We start from the raw sequence: 18,578 nt of genomic DNA on the forward strand, positions 1-18,578 counted from the left end.
ACACAAACCCTCCAACGTTTAAGTCGTACGGATCCCCTGATTGTTTGTTCAAATATTTACTTCACGTCAATTGTAAAGGGAATAAACACATGTCAGATTACCAACATGACGGTGTATGTTCGAGATTCGCTCCGTCCAAAAATATCCCAGAAAATGGACAAATCTCCCCTGGCGAACTCCCTACTGTGTTCCGTTGTCTAATTGTAAGTGGAGCAGCGTTGTCTGGAGCTCAGCGGGATCTTCGGTTCTTGGCGGAGAGTGCATCCCAAGCAGACGATATAAGCAGCAGACGATTATAAACGCAGCTCGAGCAAGTCACGTGCAAACATACCGTAAAAGGGTGCAGGGTAAGACGGCTGTACGACAGACGAGCAAGGATCAGATTTCAGAGCGAGGCCGGCTTTACATACGGAGCGTGCGCAGTGAAGATTCCTGTTATTCCGGCTTGCTACCGTTGGAGGTCTTTTTGGAGCAAATTGTTATCGGGGGATAGTCAGTAAAAGATTTCAAAGCCAAAATGGTGAGTGGATTACTAACATTTTGCATCGTTTAACCCCTGGTTCTAAATGCGTGTAGCTTGTCCAAAGGGTGTTTACACAACCTAGGCCGCATATGAATTCATTCTGGGAGTCGGGAACTGCTACAGCAAAATGTCGAAGGGAGCCCCTCGCTGATACTTCTATTAATGTCAGGTCATGATAAAGTAGCTCCGATTTGCACTACGTCAGTTACACCTGTAGGAATTGTTTGATGTACTGTACCTGTTTATTGTTGCCACCTAAAGGTGGATTCCACCTGCATGTTTAAGGCTTACATTCCGACCTTCTACCATTCCGATTTCCGGGTGTTATGGGAACAAATGAGTTTGCTATTTCCTTCAGTTACCCCATACTAAAAGCATATGTCGTTTGCAATAGTCTCAGCCAACAGATGACGTATTCGAAACTATTTTTGTGAGAAGAGAAATACATGTTCCATGGAGAAATGTCTTGTGTTTGTGAAAACAAGAGAATTGTACATATTTGTGTGAAATATAAAGTAACAATCCGTTCCAGGCACCTTAGTTCGTAACAGAAACTAATGGTTAGTTCTCTCTCCTGTATCATCCACGATGAGTCAGAACTTTTCAGAGGTACTCCTTATAACCATGTTTGCAACAAAGCACCACGATCTTTGAAACAGAATCATCCAGTCCCGTAAGCTGCCTCTGTTCTGCTCTGTTGTGCAGAGCACCAACCAACCGCATGTGTTATTTTCTTCAACTCAAGCCCAAGAAAAACACCACGATGTTTTGCGAGGCACTCAACTATTTATAACGTGTTGAAGATATTTATAAACATCAGCCTACTGGGCCATTAGATCCGTATCTATTAATAGCATATCTACGAAGTTGAATCATCAAAAACGCTGACTCCACATTTCCGGTGTCGGGCAGATAATTAGAGGTAACGCATCTGGTAGTCATCACTGAATGATAGAAAATCGGAGGTGGGCTTTTCTCAGAAAGATCCCCGTCTCTCGCGTTACCTCGACACCTTTATGGTGTTAATTGAGTGGTTTAACCGAACTGGGATGTTCCATATTTTCTGATTCGGACAAAACAATTATGGTATGAGCAAAAACAAAGAAATGGCTTCAAAATGAAGTTTTTGTGATTTTTCAAAGGTGTAACACAATTGGATGAATAGGAATTTCAACGTTACCATGGCGATGAATTTCGGTTACGACAGCGATTTGGGGGTAATTTGTTCTGACGAATTAAGCTGTTTTGGATTGGCGGTTGTGTGCAAAACACGTACATTATTATAAGGGTTAAACGGTTTGTAATTATGCCTTGCCCTATTTTGTTGCACCTTTTTAGGATCGTTAATGAATAACTATGCACTGTTTATTTTTCAGACCGAATTCAAGGTTACCGAAAAACAGTTTAGTGGTAAGTAGTATTTCGGCGTGGATTCTCTGTGAAAAAAATTTGTTTCCAACATCCAACATTGCTTCAAGTTGGATCCGGTCCATTCTACGGCTAACATATGCAATATGTTGTCAGTTCCTTAATTTAAATCTTCATCACATAATCGTCACTGCTAGGACGTGTTAGGACCACACGTGTTAGGACCACTTCGTGAGCTATCTTGGTAGAACGGAAGTGATGTATCTTTGTTAAAGAGGTGTATCAGGAAACTGATGTACAATTATATATGTTATATATATTATAGATGTTAAACCACAATCTACAGTATCAGGGATAATCTACAGCGATTTGTATTCTCCCTGATATTATATATGTTGTTCGAAAGCTATAATATTACAAATTAACTATTTTAAAAATTAACTGTTATTTCAAATTAACTATGGGATAATTTTACAGCTAGGATATGACGTGTGATTATACATGTCGAACTACAATCTGTAGTATCAAAGATAATCTACGGCGATTTCTATTGTGCCTGATACTATATACATTATATGTTGTTCGAAAAATATAATAATTGTTATTACAAATTAACTATTACTGCAAATTCACTATGCCTTCTTTGATTGGTATTTTAGAAGTTGAAGAATCAGAAAAGTGTTATGGATGGACAACTTCATTCACTAATTTTATCGTTGCATCACCTTTTATTTGACGAAACACATCAGAAATACATCAGAATATGCTGTGTCTTGTGACAGTGACGTGAACTGATTTGAAACTAGTTCTACTACAGATTCCACACAACGCGAACAGAGCAGTTCTCGTTGGCTGATGCAATTAGAGGCCAGTTCATCCTCGTGATCAGTGTTTCTAAGAATATAACAAACTATCAAGCTGAGGGTTTGCACGTGGTGATGATGGGTGGTTTCATGTTACTAAAACACCAAGACGATGTTTTTACAACAGTTTACCTCCGGTATTATCTCTTTGATAAGGCGCCCTCCAGGCGCCACAACTATTTTGGGTTACCTGGTTACGTAAGTTTCATTGTTCTTGATACACGTGCATTACGTGTGTTACGAATCATTACGCAAAGAAAATGTTAATCTGAAGAAAGCACCAACAGCCACTGTGTACAAACATGATTACGAAGTAATGACAAACAATACCAGACTTTTTCACAAAACCATTCCTTCAACAAACGTGGAAGTACTACTGAACGTTTATGAGGAATATGTCTTCGTAATTAATTGTAGTTTCTCCATAAGCGCATGTTATGGAAACTATTAGTACCAGTGTCAAAGGTTTGATAGCATATGCACTTACTCCGCTCTGTTGGAAAGGAATCTCTCCCTATTCCTGCAATGGCGTATTTTGTATCGTCACCATATAGTCAACTTCTGGATGAGTCTTTTTACTGACTGTACGCAGATAATAATAATAATACTAAATAAGTTTATGTAGACACATTTGCAGTAAGTACTCATTTTTCACAGGTTTAGTTATTGTTTTTATCTGGAAATGTGTTTCATATTTTATACACATTAAAATATTATATGATCTTTTGCATTTGTATTAAAATAATATTTTAGAATTCTATGTAGCACAGAGGATATTATCTTATAGTGATAAGTAAACTTGATTTAATTTCACAACTTAAACGTTCCATATATGATTGCAAGATATGCGTATTATGTCAGAAATAAGAGTACCTATGTTTCACCCATGATGTTAAAAATGAAACATACAGCTTTATGGGTTACAAGTTCTTGTATATTACATTGAGCGGCGTTTCGATGTAGATTCTTACATCGTTTTCAAGCTAAATGAAAATGTTGTAACACTCAACATCAAAACGTCGCTCAACGTAGTAAACAGGACGTTGTAATCCATAAAGCTGCATGTTTCATTCTTGCATCACCAACTTCTAGGATGTCCATTATGTTCTTGGATGTTCGAGCGAATCAAAACAAACATGAATCCTGTGGTAGTATTCTACGAAAAGATGGTCTTGAATCTGTAAATAGACCTCGTGGTGCAGTGTAAAGAAGGCAAGAGATGCCGAAATACAAGCTGCTGTGCGCGCGAAAGTACCGGCAATGTCGTTATGTGTTCTAGCCTGACTGAGTTTTCTTAATGTTTTATATTGCTCTGTAGCATATATTAGTCAGATTCACAAGGCTGTAGCCGTTGCAGCATTATAAAATATTCATAGAACATTTCTACCCCTCCCCACTCCTTAAATGTTGAACCCCTTTCATGTGAGAGCGGGATGCTACAGGATATTTTGTGACCCGAATGTTCCTCACATCGAACAGAGGCGATAACTGAAGCACACTTGTAAGACAATCATAGGTCCTTTCCCAAGAATACTTGCTTGATCAGTCTGTCTCCCAGTCCCTGAACCACATTATTTTACCTACTGCCAAGCCTTCTCTGCAGCTCTAAAGCCTTAAATGAAGCAAGTCTAGATTTCCTTAGGTTATGGTTGGCTATTGATTGACAGAATGAGTAACTTTTCTTATGAATTTGAAGGGAGATAGGTAGACTCCGACTGTCAACTAGTCTCTGAAATGAACATATTTTACAGATAAAACAGTTCATGATAATGAAACAAATATGAAAAGGAGCCCGCAGACTTTCTTCATTCCTGACTCTGTGGAAAGCTACACTTGTCACACATTCTACACGTGCATGGGTTATCTTGGATATATTAGTTTCAGGGTCTGTATGGCATACTTGGAGAGATCATTTAAATTTGTATTGATGGCATGATAAAATAATCGAAGTGATGCTAAATCTTCCAAGCAAACACTATATTACCAAGAAGGTTTTTCACATGTTTGGTAACTGTTGAGATTACCGGGTGTATGCATGATAATAACCTGTTTCAAAGTTTCAAGTCATTTACGGTATGTTTGTGCAGCTTTACCGCTCCAGACTGCATGCATAAAGCCTTTGTTAAGTTTCACTTAGTCTGTCTCACAGCCCCTGAACCACATTATTTGCCCAGCTGCCTTATCCTCCATTCAGTGTTAACGTTCTAAATGATGAAATCTAGATTTCTTCATGTTCTGAATCTCCCATCTCACAGAGGCCCAATTAAAATGGGTTTATTTGCTAATGTAAAATATATATATTCTGAGACTAGGCGTCAGTCTACATCTCATTTACCATCCTCTGTAATCTATGGTAATGCTTGTGTGAATTCAGTAAAATATACCAAGCGCCTGTCTTTTACACACAAATGGTAAGATGAAACGTGACTGCAGTGAGAAATACATTTTGTACATTATGGTAACACGCCGTACCCCGTTTGCTGTGACTGCATCATTTATCAAACTGGATCACAAGTGACATAACGCGATCAAGTATTGCCCTGAAGGAACAGGTGGCGATATGTTTTCTTTGAGGTTGGCGCTGTCCCTTGATGAAGATTCAAACACTAATGAAAGCGATAGCTTTGAACACCTGTCCTTGCAGGCCAACGCTTAGTATTTAAAAATGCATATATTTTGACAGAAATTCATGGCTCCAAATGAATTTAAATAGAGCTCAAGTGAGATGGGAGATTTAAAACCTGAGGGAAATCTAGACTTGTTTGTTTAGTGATTTTACATGCAGATTTAAGGTCTGGGCAGTAAAAGGAATATTATAGTCCAGTGTCTGTGGAACAGACTGGGTTATAGGTAATTATTATAGTACAAGTCATCGCACAAGGAAAAAAACACTTCTTGGCGTTACCTCATTACGATGAAGTCACGCTATTATAGTGCTTTTGATTCTTTGCCAGGAATTCGGCTGAATTTCTGAATATAATGTAAATAAAAAACACAGTTTATGATTCTGCAAATTGCTGTAAACATAGATTATGGATCATTTTGCATGAGCAATGGTTCGAGTCAGGTAAGCTTACTATGTAGATCCAGCATGACTATAGAAGCAGTTGCACGCTATCACTCTGAGTTGGTGAAGTGGACCTTGATAACTTAGGAGATGACGGTTTTAGCAAATATACAAACGCAGCTTCGACGTGTTCACATTTAAGATGGGGTGTTTGTATATTGGCTCACAAGTAAATTGGACTGAGTGACTGTTCCTACACTCAGTGTGATACTGGCTTATTATCATAAACACGTGATTGGATGACAGACGTCATCTTGATTCACATCCTGCCCATATATCCACCTCAAAATTACTGATTTAAGAAAAAAATACAGATGAAATGAGAACAAATCAGGTTTGTCTAGGAATTTACGAATAACCATACAAATACCTCAGAAGATATCATCTTCTGACACAATACCTCAGAAGATATCATCTTCTGACACGTTAAGTAGGCATACATCGAAAAAAGGCAATATGATGACATATCATGAACATTGCATAAATCTGGTGTCGGTTATATGTCGGTATGTTTGACTTGAATGCATTTTTGTGTTGTACAGTGTTTTATGGCATATCTGTGCTTACGCAGCATAAGACAGGTTCCCATCTATGGAGCATTGTTTGCATGTATAGGAGGTTACTCAGAACGAAGATGCTTCTCCTTGCAGCAATCCCTCAGCAGGACACAACATCTCCTGTTGCAGCTAACTGCGTTGTTCCCGACTGTGACGTAAAACAACATTGTGGTGCTCATTGTTTGCTTGCGAAACGCGGCTAAGGGAGTATGGATAAAGGTTGTCCAATGGCTCAACTGTAAAGGGATTCTGTGGCAATAGATATACAGTGTGCTCAGCAAAATGCTTACTAATGACATGCGCTACTGGACGTTAGGTGCTTATTTGGAGACTGTATCTCACCATATATTTATACACGCATCGTTAGGATGGGTGCACTAAAATTATGTTCATATCACTTGTCCTTTTAGTTTCATATTACGTACGATCTACAAATGGAAAATACAGACTAAACGATCGTTATAGGAGGGAGTTTCAAAACTCCTAGTCTAGTTTCCTAAGTTCCAGTGATTTTGGTTGTTAGATTATTCGTGATTACGATCCTACAATTTCAGTACGTGACATATATTCGTCACTGTGCTAAATGGCAATATAACTGAAACATGTATAAAATCAAGGTATATATCCTTACGCCTAATGAAAGCCTATTTATCGACTTCAGTGTCTTCAAGCATCCCGCGATAGAAGCTTCATGATAATGCGTCTCATGTGGATGAAAATATAACGTTTAGAGGCTAATATCCGTCTGTTAAACCAGATACCAGCACGTTGTTATACTGTGGGACCTGGCAGTCTGTACGGCCATACTCTTGGGGGTATTTACCGAGCACTAGATACGCTAAGTAAACAGTATAACGTTCTGGCTACACAGCTGTTGGAGTATTCCTGAGAGACTCGGCAAGACAGACATTCCAGGATATGCATCTCAGGTATTACTAGCGGTTGCCTCTGCCCTTTGACATGTGGAATTAAACGTACCAGAATTCTTACATGTGTTAGAGGGGCAAGAGTTCACATAACGCAGGGTCATGTTGCATTGTTATGTTAGCCATGGATCACACATTATATATTGGTAGCTGCAATAGTCTCTTGTAATTTCAGCAGTAATAGGAGAAGGTCTAGTTAAAAGTGAATTTCGTGGATATTAAAAGGGCGATGTGATTTCTTCACTTGCAACACAATCCCTGTCAAATCATGACATTCGAGGCTTCAGACCAAGTGAATGGTTTGACCACTCGGTTAATCTATTGCTGAATACCAGCAATCACAATTTGCTTTTCTTCCTATAGCTTTGATCTATATTTATTGCACGAAGTGTTATCGAGGTTCCTAATGTCTGAAATATATCCATAAGTACTAAGATACTTATTCATCTCAAAATTAGAAAGGAGAATTGTGCTCTAATGTCTAACTGCTATACCAATATTTCTCTGTCTGGGTATTGGTTGGTTAAAATCAGGTCTCAAATACGCAATGCTTGTCAGAAGATCCTACTGATTTGAAGATCTCATGGTGATGATATCACCTGGCTGAATTACCCGACGACGTGAACAGACAATCCATGTTTTGACAGCATAACAATTGTAATTAAATGTTGTTTTGTTTTGAAGCATGCCTCGACTTGGCCTTGCCTTCTAGCTGTACTGAATGATTATATGACGTATATCTATTCTTATGTTTTGTAGGTCTTTGGTAGGTGAGGAGAACTTGCTGGTAAAACATTTTTTCTCGCGGTCACATTTGAAGCACTAGTAATGCATTTTGAATATGTTCCAAATGAAGGAAAGTAAATATTACAAATGTTTGCTATAACATTTTCATTATTGAACTTCTGTCAACATTAAAAGTGAATATATGGCACAAGTACATAATAAAACGATGATGTTTCTTTGAAACACACATATTCGCACGTATCCGTGTGTGTCAAGGACATGGTGTAAGATCTAAACTCCCCGAAACTCGCAGAAATACAACTGTCGTGGTAAGATATGCATGGTTGAGTAAGACATAAAACATATATTGAATTCTATATGGGTGCAACTTTTTCCATATCGAGGCGATATATGATTGTTATTGTAACATTTTACGCCGTATAATATAGTAGCGGTGTCACAGGCACTGGCGTATGTACATAAGCCTGTTACGTGCGAATGTACAAGGTTAAGCTTCTCTGAGGAGATGCTGGTTATCTCTGTCTAGATCGGCGTCTGGGAGACTACCTATGTCTTCATGAATGCCAGCAGTGTGTTCGAAAAACGAAGAAACACTTTAACGATAAGGCTCATGCACGGATATTGACTTTCAACTTTACTCCTTTTGAATACGTTTTGCATGACCTTGATAATATCGATTAACGCTGTTTTTATAGTATGCGTTAAGTGCATTTCGCAATTAGTTTTTCGATGGCGAGGTGTGAATATTGAAAAAGTTGTAACGTCATTAATATTTTCTCCTTTTAACATAATGTTTGAGTCAGCAGAAATAATAAGGCGGTATCTACGTCCATATAGCTAAAATACCGAATTCACTCAATCCTTTTCCTTTGAAGAAATTGTGTACATGTATTTCTGCACGTTTCATTCCAGTATGTAAAACGTAATTGGCAAGAACGTCAGAAAAAAGTCCTTTCGCATTTGTAACAGCAATCAGAACCCGCCAGGATGGAAATTAATTTGGACATATGCCAGCACAATGACTAGTGAAACTGAAAGTATTTTTGAGAGATAATTTGCTTTCTATGCCCTTTGGCTGGATACAGCTAGACACTGGTGTTTTTGTAGAGGTGGAGTAAGTTGAGAAAAATCGTAGAACCGTTTGTGAAGATTTGACGTTTGGAACTGGATCGTACTGCGCCTGGTATATTAGTGGACATGAGAACGAGAAAACAATCGCCCCTCGCGCTACTCCTAGTGGTGGCTGAAAGGGATGTATGTGGTGGTTTTACAGTGTGGAATGTGTTGTGTGTGGGCTATGCGCAAAGCAACGCATCTCAAGGCTACATATGTATATGTACTTACATGACCCTGGGGTTTCTTATGTGAGTGACTTACCGCCACACTAAGAGATACTCCAACTATAAGATGTAGGTAAATAATTGAATCTTGACCAGACAATCCTGTGATGAACAGCAAGAGTTGGGATGCGATGACATGTGTCAACTAAGTCAGCCTCACTACGCGATGCCGTTAGTTGCCTTTGACGACAAGCGCATGCTACCGAAGACCAATTCTAACCCGGATCTTTATGTCCAGCGCTCGTGTAGCTCGAAGTATTAGGCTCCGTCCCTACGTACGTACGTATTAATCGGAATACGAACCGTGTACTAGATTCTTTTCATATTTGGTAGCTAGGTCCATCACAGTATAAGAAAAGTCCCACTCAGGTTTGGTGACCTTAACCTTCATGTCAAGGTCAGAAGGGGATTTTCATTTTACCTTTGTCAGCAACATATCTCAAGAACCATTCACCGGATTTTCTTCATAGTCAACACCAACCTCTATCCCTTTATCTATGGAATTCGCAGGCCCCAGTCAATTTTGGTGACCTTCACTCAATGAGTAAGGTCATGGCGACGCTTTAAAGATTTCAGCATGTTAACCTGCATGTAAAGATTGTCAACGCGATATCTCAAGAACCGTTCACTGGAGTTTTTTCGTAGACTTACAAAACTTTCCTTGAATGTTTTCCAATAAGCTATATATTTTTGACTATTTCTGCATACTTTGTACACTATGATATTCATGTCAAGATCAAAGTGAATGTTGAAAATATTGTTGAGTTTGAACAACTACAGGGCACGGTATAAAGCGAGGTTTACTGTTTTTGTTGACATTTAAATTCATCTTAAATTAAATTACGATCTTCACTTTCATTCTTTTTTAAGCAAGACTGTTTGATTTGATAATTGGCGGTGGGGGATTATGTCACCTTAGCGACAATGCTTGGTATTATCTGACACAATCTGAAACAACAAAATGTTGGCATAAACATCCTGTGTTCGGGACGCCCTGAGGTTTGTAATTAGGATGGAACCATTTGATTTTGTTCTTTTTGTTTGTTTTGTTCTGTTTTGTCTTGACGTTTAGTGGCGTACGCTGGTTCACGAAAGTGCAATGTCCACCGCCAATCTCCATGTTATCATAAATATCTGAACGACTGTACAGTTACGGCTGTAATATATAATTACGAACACTTCCGTAAGAAATTATACAAGGTTAAAAGCCTATCCTGTCACCTCCATCAAACATTCAGCTGCTTTCTTTTAGAATTCTCTCCCTAAATTAAAAAGAAAATAAATGTGATTCAACTCTTTCAGGTTTTAGGTCTCACCTGAAGACATCTTCTTTCTGACCTCTGATTGTCGGTTTTGTGGTGTCAAGTGCATTAGAAGTGACCTATATAATAATTATTATTATTTATCGGCATCCTCACCAGGTAGGGGAATTTTCAGCCTTGAAGAGATACAGTTTGAAATGCCAATCGTGTGTCTGCCATATACGTTTTTGAAATTTAACTGCGACCTTGAATGTTATAACATTGATCACCAAGCAAAATGTAGATACCCAAAGTTATCAACTTTTAATAACTGACTATAGACTCAAGCGGTTAGTATTATAATTGTTTTATGATATCTTCTAGGTTGAACGTACACAATGTCAGTAATTTGTAGCAAAGTTGTGGATACACAATAGCAGTATCTAACGCACAAGACTAGGAACGTGTAGCTTGATGATAAGAAGGAATCAGATGTTTATTGTACAACATTCCATGAAGGAGCAGTGGCAATATTCTATAAATTGCAAATATAAGCACAGAAGTTACAAGTAATAAGAAATACACAGATAAATTCCATAAATAATGTCAATTATAATTAATTCCACAAGTCATATGTTGTATTGTGACAATATAGATATGTAAACAATTTGAGGAGATCATGCTAATACTTATGATACATTTAAATTGTAAATGTGATGTCATAATATTTAGAAATTGTTTTCTGTTTGTGAAAACTGTTAAGAAGTGTCCATTTTCACAGATTATCATGATTATGGATTGTTTGGAGGGAAACTAAGCCTGCGATTATTCTGTGTTTTTAACTATTATGGCAACAGCTTTCTATCGAAACCGGAAATACAGTTATTGATAATTGTAACGTAGTAATCTAACTTACCATGTTTTCCGGGGTATCAAATATTTATCACAGGCGACAGGTGACCACTGGAGTCACGATTATGGCCAGAACATCTAAGTTGTGTAATATATATCGAGCGAACCAGTAATGGAGAGGGCATCCAGTCCAATCTGCGATAGTGCTTGTTAAAACTTAGGAAACGCTGGGCTAAATCTGGAGGTGGTCTACACTCTTGCCTTAGCAATGCAGTTGGTGCAAGATTCTTTTCACTAGACAGTCAAGACGGAGCTAGACTAGAACACGTCTCCCTGTGATTCCGAGTGAGTTTAAATTGTGTAAGTAATTGGAAAAAAGACGTCCTTATATGAGATTGGCGGCCTTGCTATTTGTAGAAGCAGCAATACTACACATCCACGTACGTTCAGTTGTATGATAGCTTCGTGGATCAAGGCTAGTGCTCAGCGTCTGAGATATCACAGCTGGAAATGGTAATCATGTTATCAGTACTGTTGGCTCGCCTATCATTATTCTCTGTGCACCTTCAATATAGGGGTGTTGCTTTTGTCTTGCAAAGATGAACCAGCACCAGATAATATTTATCAGGAGCATTCCCTGTGTATGTAAACCATCCTTGCCACCCTGCCTCCCGTCTTGAGATAAATGATGGGAACCACATGTTACCAAGGAGAAGGGACTTCATTACTTTCCGGGCACGTTGACCCAAGGCCAGTTAGAGTTGTCTCCCTTGACACAGGGAGCTTCCAGATGTTGACACCAGGGGCCTTATAAGGAGGCTGTGTCTCTATCATGGAATTAGTCGTAGAGAAAATACCTCGCGTGCTCAGAGACGGAAATAACCAGAGATAGATGTGCGGAGAAACTAGTTACCTAGGTTACAGGCTGTTAATACCTCATTGAAACAGACTACAGGGTTACCACGGAGTATAGGATAGTGTTTTAATGATGAAGCATAACGGAAAGAGCTCTTGTTATCGTCTTGACGGATGGTATTCACGTTGAAGCGTGTTACAAGCGAGCTTACAAGCACACAATAGAGAGTAAAAGACATGTGAAACGAATTGTATGTAGACATTTGCAGTAACACAATATTTATGTTTTGCAAAGAAAAGTGTTAATTGATTTAACTGGAAAAACGTACTAGCTTTACCGACCGATAGTTAATTAAAATAAAATAAACCAAACCTTATGATGTGTTGCCGGCATATCCGAGACACTTTATGTGAGAGTGTCAGAATTTCATGCAATTACCTGTTACAAAATAGGTGTCGACTGTCGGTACGATGTAGTGCGACCTAGTATAGGATCTTTTGCATGGTCTGAGGAATAACGCACCTGTCCTTGTCATATCACTTGGAGGTAAGAGATAAGGGAGGAGGGAGATAATGGGATGCTATGTAATATGTTTTGGTAATAAATTTCATATATAGATGTGTGGATAGTTAACATAACTGTCTGTATGTTGTGTATATGATGTATATGCTGTGTGCATGACGTATATGTTGTGTGTATGATGTATATATTGTGTACATGATATATAAGTTATCCGCTTGCGGTATATATTGTGAATATGACGTAAATATTGTGAAAACGGGACCTTGAATGTACATTTGGTGTCTATTTACTGTCTATATACAGTGTTTACCTATGTACCAGAATATATAGCGTACTTTCATGCACAGCTATGCCAGTAACGAAAATACCATGTCGTAGGCATGTAGCTGCTAATGTATTAACTATTTTCCTCAGGACAGTACACTTTTATGAAGTTCGGGACTCTTTTACTAAGTGCTCAATGATTTAGTTGACAGTGGTAGATCATGGCTGTTTTAACCAATCAACAAACAATATTATCATTCCGAAAACTAAAGTGGCTCACATCTAATACAAACGACAAGACACATTGGCGAATTGTTCTCATACGTAAAACAAACATATGCTTTATAAATAAACTCTGAACTGGTTATGTATTTCTATGTCATACGATAATACAACTGCAGTGAGTAAGTATATGAACATGCCTGTTCCTTTTCAATGTATGTTCTTTGATACACTGTTCATCTGGAATATCCGTTGCGACGATGTATGAACTTCCGTCATATGATACAGCATAATGTACTCCACATGTGCTAACAAATACAACGCGCGAGGTAAAGTAAATACTAACATCTTACACAATCAGCACTTTCCAGTAACCAAGTCCAAACTTAGGGAATGTTTCTTTTCCATATAGCTTCATGCAATTGATCCGTTCCTTCGCCGCATGTTGAGACAAGATGATGGCGATAGTTCCGTCACTCACTAAAGAAGGTTCAAGTGTACCATTTGATTTGAGAAATATAAAAGAGACGTCATTTTGTCCACAGTTAACACATTTCTATGTTTTTACTTTTTTTGAAGAGGGCATTTCCGAGGAACATTTTTCTGGGAACACATTTTTTCACACAGTTTCAAAGATATTTTTTGAGATATTAGAAGGAAATAAGCAGTATACGTGAAATGGAAGACCTTGAGAAATCTAGACTTGCTTCATTTAAGTCTTTAGCAATAGATGAAGGGCTAGGCTGTAGGGAACGTGAGGTGGTTCAGAGACTGAAGGAGAGACTAATTAAAAGACGCATGTGTTTATATGCGTATGGGGTGGGTATTAAGATAAGATAAGGTCGCCTTGTCGAAGGCGTATGTTTCTTCAGTTTTCCATCTTGTAAACTGGTACAACGTGACATAACTGAAGTACCTCCGAAGCGGCCTCGAACTCAAGTAGGTCAGTCAATCAAACGCCTAATACGTTTCAACTCGCCTTACAGATGCTCAACAAACATTCGCCCTCTTTGACAAGAAAGGTCACGGTAGAGTCTCAACGAAAGACATCGGCAGTGTGTTCAAGGGACTGGGTCTTCAGGTCGATGAGGAGACGTTGAAGGGATGGACAGATGATCTGGATGAGGAAGGTGAGTTGATGTACTGATGTGACGAATGTTAGTGTCATAGCTACTGACTGACGCTTGTGAACAAACGCCCATTATTCGCAATGTCGTTTGCGAAGTTTATGGGAAGATATTTTGGTCATTATGGGTTTGAGAGCACCGCGTCAGTGAACTGATTCACGAGTTGCATACCATAGTTCTGTCAGGATCTCATTATGAACATTGGTCTGTCATCGCCATGCCTTAACACACGTACGGAGACGGGGACATGCCTGAGACCTCATACACTATGAGAATAGCTCAAGAACGTTCTCAAACTCCTGTTATATATCCTATATTTTCAGACTTCCAAGAGGCGTTTAACTCCACTCATTGTCTTGACCTCATCGATACCACAGTGGAGTTAAGAAGTGGTGACATTATGAAAACAGACTTGGAATCTAAACTAATGATTTCTTATACATGTGCTTATATTTGACATCAATGTATTGAATACTTGCAGTATTTGAATGTATGCATGGATGCATAGATATTATCGTTATTATGTAAAAGTCTATTTTACGTGTCATGCATTGCTGGTGTGATCTCTTTCAGCAACGGGATCTATCGATTTCGATCAATTTAAACAGATTTTCGAATTAAAACTGAGGCAAGATGAAGACGAGAGAGAACTCCGAGATGCTTTCCGTGTATTAGACAAAAACCACAAAGGAACAATTGGAGTCGATGATCTGAGGTGGATCCTTAAGAGTTTAGGCGATGACTTGACCGATGAAGAAATTGAAGCCATGATCACAGAGACAGACACAGACGGCAGTGGAACGGTAGACTACGAAGGTATCACGATCTTCATGCATTCTTTGTATTTAGGCATTGTACTGTCATATACAAGCAATGAAATCCCGTGAATCACTTGTCGTAAAAAACGACTCTTGAGATCGGGTCCACAAGGATGCTGACGTGTTTGACAAATGTCTTCGCGTCAGATTTGTTCATGATGCCGACGAAAGTGTTTTATGGCCCAGGTAACATACAGCTGTAATATTGTTGTGATTCCAAGCAACAGGGGCTGCGGTGGCGACTGCCCTGACTCATTTAAAATAATATGACTGCGTTTGGGGACAAAACATTAGGAGCCGATGGGGTGTACCATTACAACAACCTTTGTGATTAAGCTCTATTAGGTAAATGATGCTTCCGTCAGGGATCGTGATATCTACATTCTATAGTTTCTGGTTCAGAGTTCGTGACGTCTGTCTGCCAAAGACGTAGGTCATTTTAAACAGGTGCTATACATGTATCGTTATTATACATGTTATTTGTGTATGGGGTGGGTATTAAGGTAAGATAAGCTCGCCTTGTCGAAGACGTATGCATGGGTAGTAAGTGACATCTTAGATTCTAGGAGACACCAGACATTGTTCATGTGGAGCACGTTAAGCGGACATTTTTATGAGCATTATGTTTTTGTGCATATGATGGGAGAAGCAATCGCAGGGTATAGAACCAATGGTTTTATTGATGAATATCATCTGAAATATGTGTATATACTGACAGCAGCTCAACTACGCAATGCACATCAAGAGAACATATTGCTGCCAAGCCCTTTGCAGATGTTGCTGGATTAGTTATACTATGTCGAGTACATTACACAAATTGTTGCAGCCTATATCTACATGTATTCACAAGATTATGATTTATGTTAATTGTTTATTTTTGCAGAATATAAGGGAACTGAGGAACAAAATATAATTTACCTCTGTCTTACCACATTATTTATACCAAATTGATGTGTAAATTGACAACTTAGAAATAAGTTATTCTCTCTTTTTTATATTATTGAGTGATCATTTAAACATACCCAGTTATACGGAAACATTGTTGAAATCTATTCATTCCTAAACGAAAATGCAAATCCTACATTTAGGAATAACATGAATTTGATGTATGCAATTGTCATCCTTTTCAGCAGCACACGAGCAGAAACATTTTTACCAAATATTGTTATTTACTCATAACCCCCTTATAATCCCCTTTGATATTCTGAGATGACCAAATTTATTTGCATTGGTTTTGAGACCATTTACAACTGTTACGACCTGGTATTTCTCAACTAAACAAATAACACCTACTTATATACTGCTGGCGCGATATCAAGGTATTAAGTGTCATGTTTGAAATTGAATTTGATGTGAAAACCCCCCTTCCGTGTTTTCGAAAGATCCAAATTTAATCAAGTGCTGTCCCATAATTTTGATCCTGTTGCTTTTTCTATGACTATTTACCCCCCTGGCTTACAGGATATTGATGTATGGTAAAATGTATTTCTACGTTGAATTTACATTCAGATTACTTGTCCGTGATTTCATGAGTCCACAATTAGGTGACAGTTACCATTTCGCTAAAACTTATGTCAGTCAAAAACAAATGTGTCTTTTGTGTTCCATTTGTTGTATCGATTCACTAAACCTTTTAAAACGGCGTCTGTGATTTGAATGTATAGTCAACTTGGACCCACCACATTACTGCTCAGAGTAGCATTAAATCGGCAACTCCAACTTCTAAAATGCAAAATCACAAGGACATTTCCACCTGTACATGTACTTTGTGGATTCAACATTTTTTATTCATCTTCTTTTGCAGAATTCAAAAACCTGATGACATCTGCGTGAAAGAGCCAATACAAGACCTGGTTTTGGTTACCTAATGCCACTATCACGATTGTTCCGAACGGCAGTAATATTTATTAAAACAAACTTTGAAAGCCAAGGAACAGTGAATCTTAGACTTCATGATGTCAACACCCCAGTGCAAAGGCCTGAATTTGCACGCGTCCCACATTTCCCCCGATTCGAATCGCAAGTCCACTTCAAGACGGGCTTCCATTACCATTTTGCCTTATCCCGTCATTCAAATTACTTTGTCTTCCTCTTCCGTCTGCACTGCACATGCGCACTAACCGCACGCTTACGTCTGTTGTCTTGCGCTGCTCTTAATGTATATAGCTATCCAGCATGCTTCGTAGTACTTCTTGTTGATCTGTTTTCTTCTGTTGTTTCCAGAATTCTATGCGTTGATGAATGATAAATGAAAGGTTGATCAAGCCTCGAGGTTCCGCATCTTTGATGGAGACCCCTATCGGTCGTTTTCCGCTCAGCAGTATCCAGAAAAAATAGCTTTTTCCAAAACGTCAACTGTTTTCTAACAGTATACATTCTCCCAATAGATAAGAAGGGCATAACTCCGAACGAAAATGTGCACCTTTCTAGGACCCTCTGTTGGCGTGATGTATATTTCAATCTGTGTCAATTTCAATCAATTACCACCTGTTAAGTGTTAATTACCATGTCTGTATATTTGTATCTACCGGGACTTATTCAGTATGCTTCTGTCTGTGTAATGTATACTTAATTTCTTGTCAGTTTCTTTGCTTTTTGTGCTTGCAATCGTCACATTTTTATTCCTTTAATGCCCTATGTCTCATTGGCAGAAAGCAAACTTGCACAGCACTTACTAAAAGCACTTTCTTCATTCAACTTATTTCATTACTATTCTGCTATGAATGTCCATTTCTACCAGATGTTCTAAGAGTTGGTGCCGTGTTGCCCCAAGACACCAGGATCGTTCGGTAATAGTTCAAGGAAAGGATTCACAGCTTTGAAAATTAGATAACAGGTTGATGTCTATATATAAACGATATATAATAATCTGTCTGTGAATATCTGATACGAAATAAATCTTTATCCTGATTTCCTTTGCATTTGCTGTGTTTAAGTTTGTAGAAATTCAATCTCCTTTTGATATCCTAAATAACACAAACATCATTCTTAAAAGCCAACGCTTAATTGGAACAAGGTGCTAGCCAATCACAATTTTTTGAAATTACAAAATTTATTGCGTTCCTCTCTAAAACATCGGGTGATCAGGTAAACTTTAGTTGCAGCATTGTTTTGTATTTTGCTACAAATCCTCGTAAATTCGTGTGTCGAAAAAATGACATACCCACACCAAATATACATTTTGACGCTGCTGCAATCTTATTGTTAAAATGTGAGTGGGCATTCCGTTGTTGAGATGTTAAAGGGAGATTACTTTGTAGATGTGTTAGTAGATCGCTATGTAGA

At 38.4% G+C, this 18,578-nt stretch overlaps 1 protein-coding gene across 1 annotated transcript; it reads left to right on the forward strand.

Annotated features, from left to right (window-relative positions):
• Positions 1-365: 365 nt before the first annotated feature.
• LOC137285066 (troponin C-like) lies at positions 366-18,203 on the forward strand. The gene is made up of 5 exons (XM_067817269.1): positions 366-520; positions 1,900-1,933; positions 14,335-14,478; positions 15,049-15,291; positions 17,098-18,203. The coding sequence occupies exons 1-5, from the start codon at positions 518-520 to the stop codon at positions 17,124-17,126; spliced, it is 453 nt and encodes a 150-aa protein (XP_067673370.1). The 5' UTR covers positions 366-517; the 3' UTR covers positions 17,127-18,203.
• The last annotated feature ends 375 nt before the right edge of the window (positions 18,204-18,578 follow it).

This window comes from Haliotis asinina, chromosome 5 (assembly GCF_037392515.1).
Source record: "Haliotis asinina isolate JCU_RB_2024 chromosome 5, JCU_Hal_asi_v2, whole genome shotgun sequence".
NCBI classification, from domain to species: domain Eukaryota; kingdom Metazoa; phylum Mollusca; class Gastropoda; order Lepetellida; family Haliotidae; genus Haliotis; species Haliotis asinina.

What these genes read in the sequence shown, in the direction of transcription:
- LOC137285066 (XM_067817269.1), top strand. An exon ending in TACCGAAAAACAGTTTAGTG is followed by an intron (nt 1,934 to 14,334) that starts GTAAGTAGTATT and finishes CTCGCCTTACAG; the next exon opens with ATGCTCAACAAACATTCGCC. An exon ending in TGGAACGGTAGACTACGAAG is followed by an intron (nt 15,292 to 17,097) that starts GTATCACGATCT and finishes CTTCTTTTGCAG; the next exon opens with AATTCAAAAACCTGATGACA.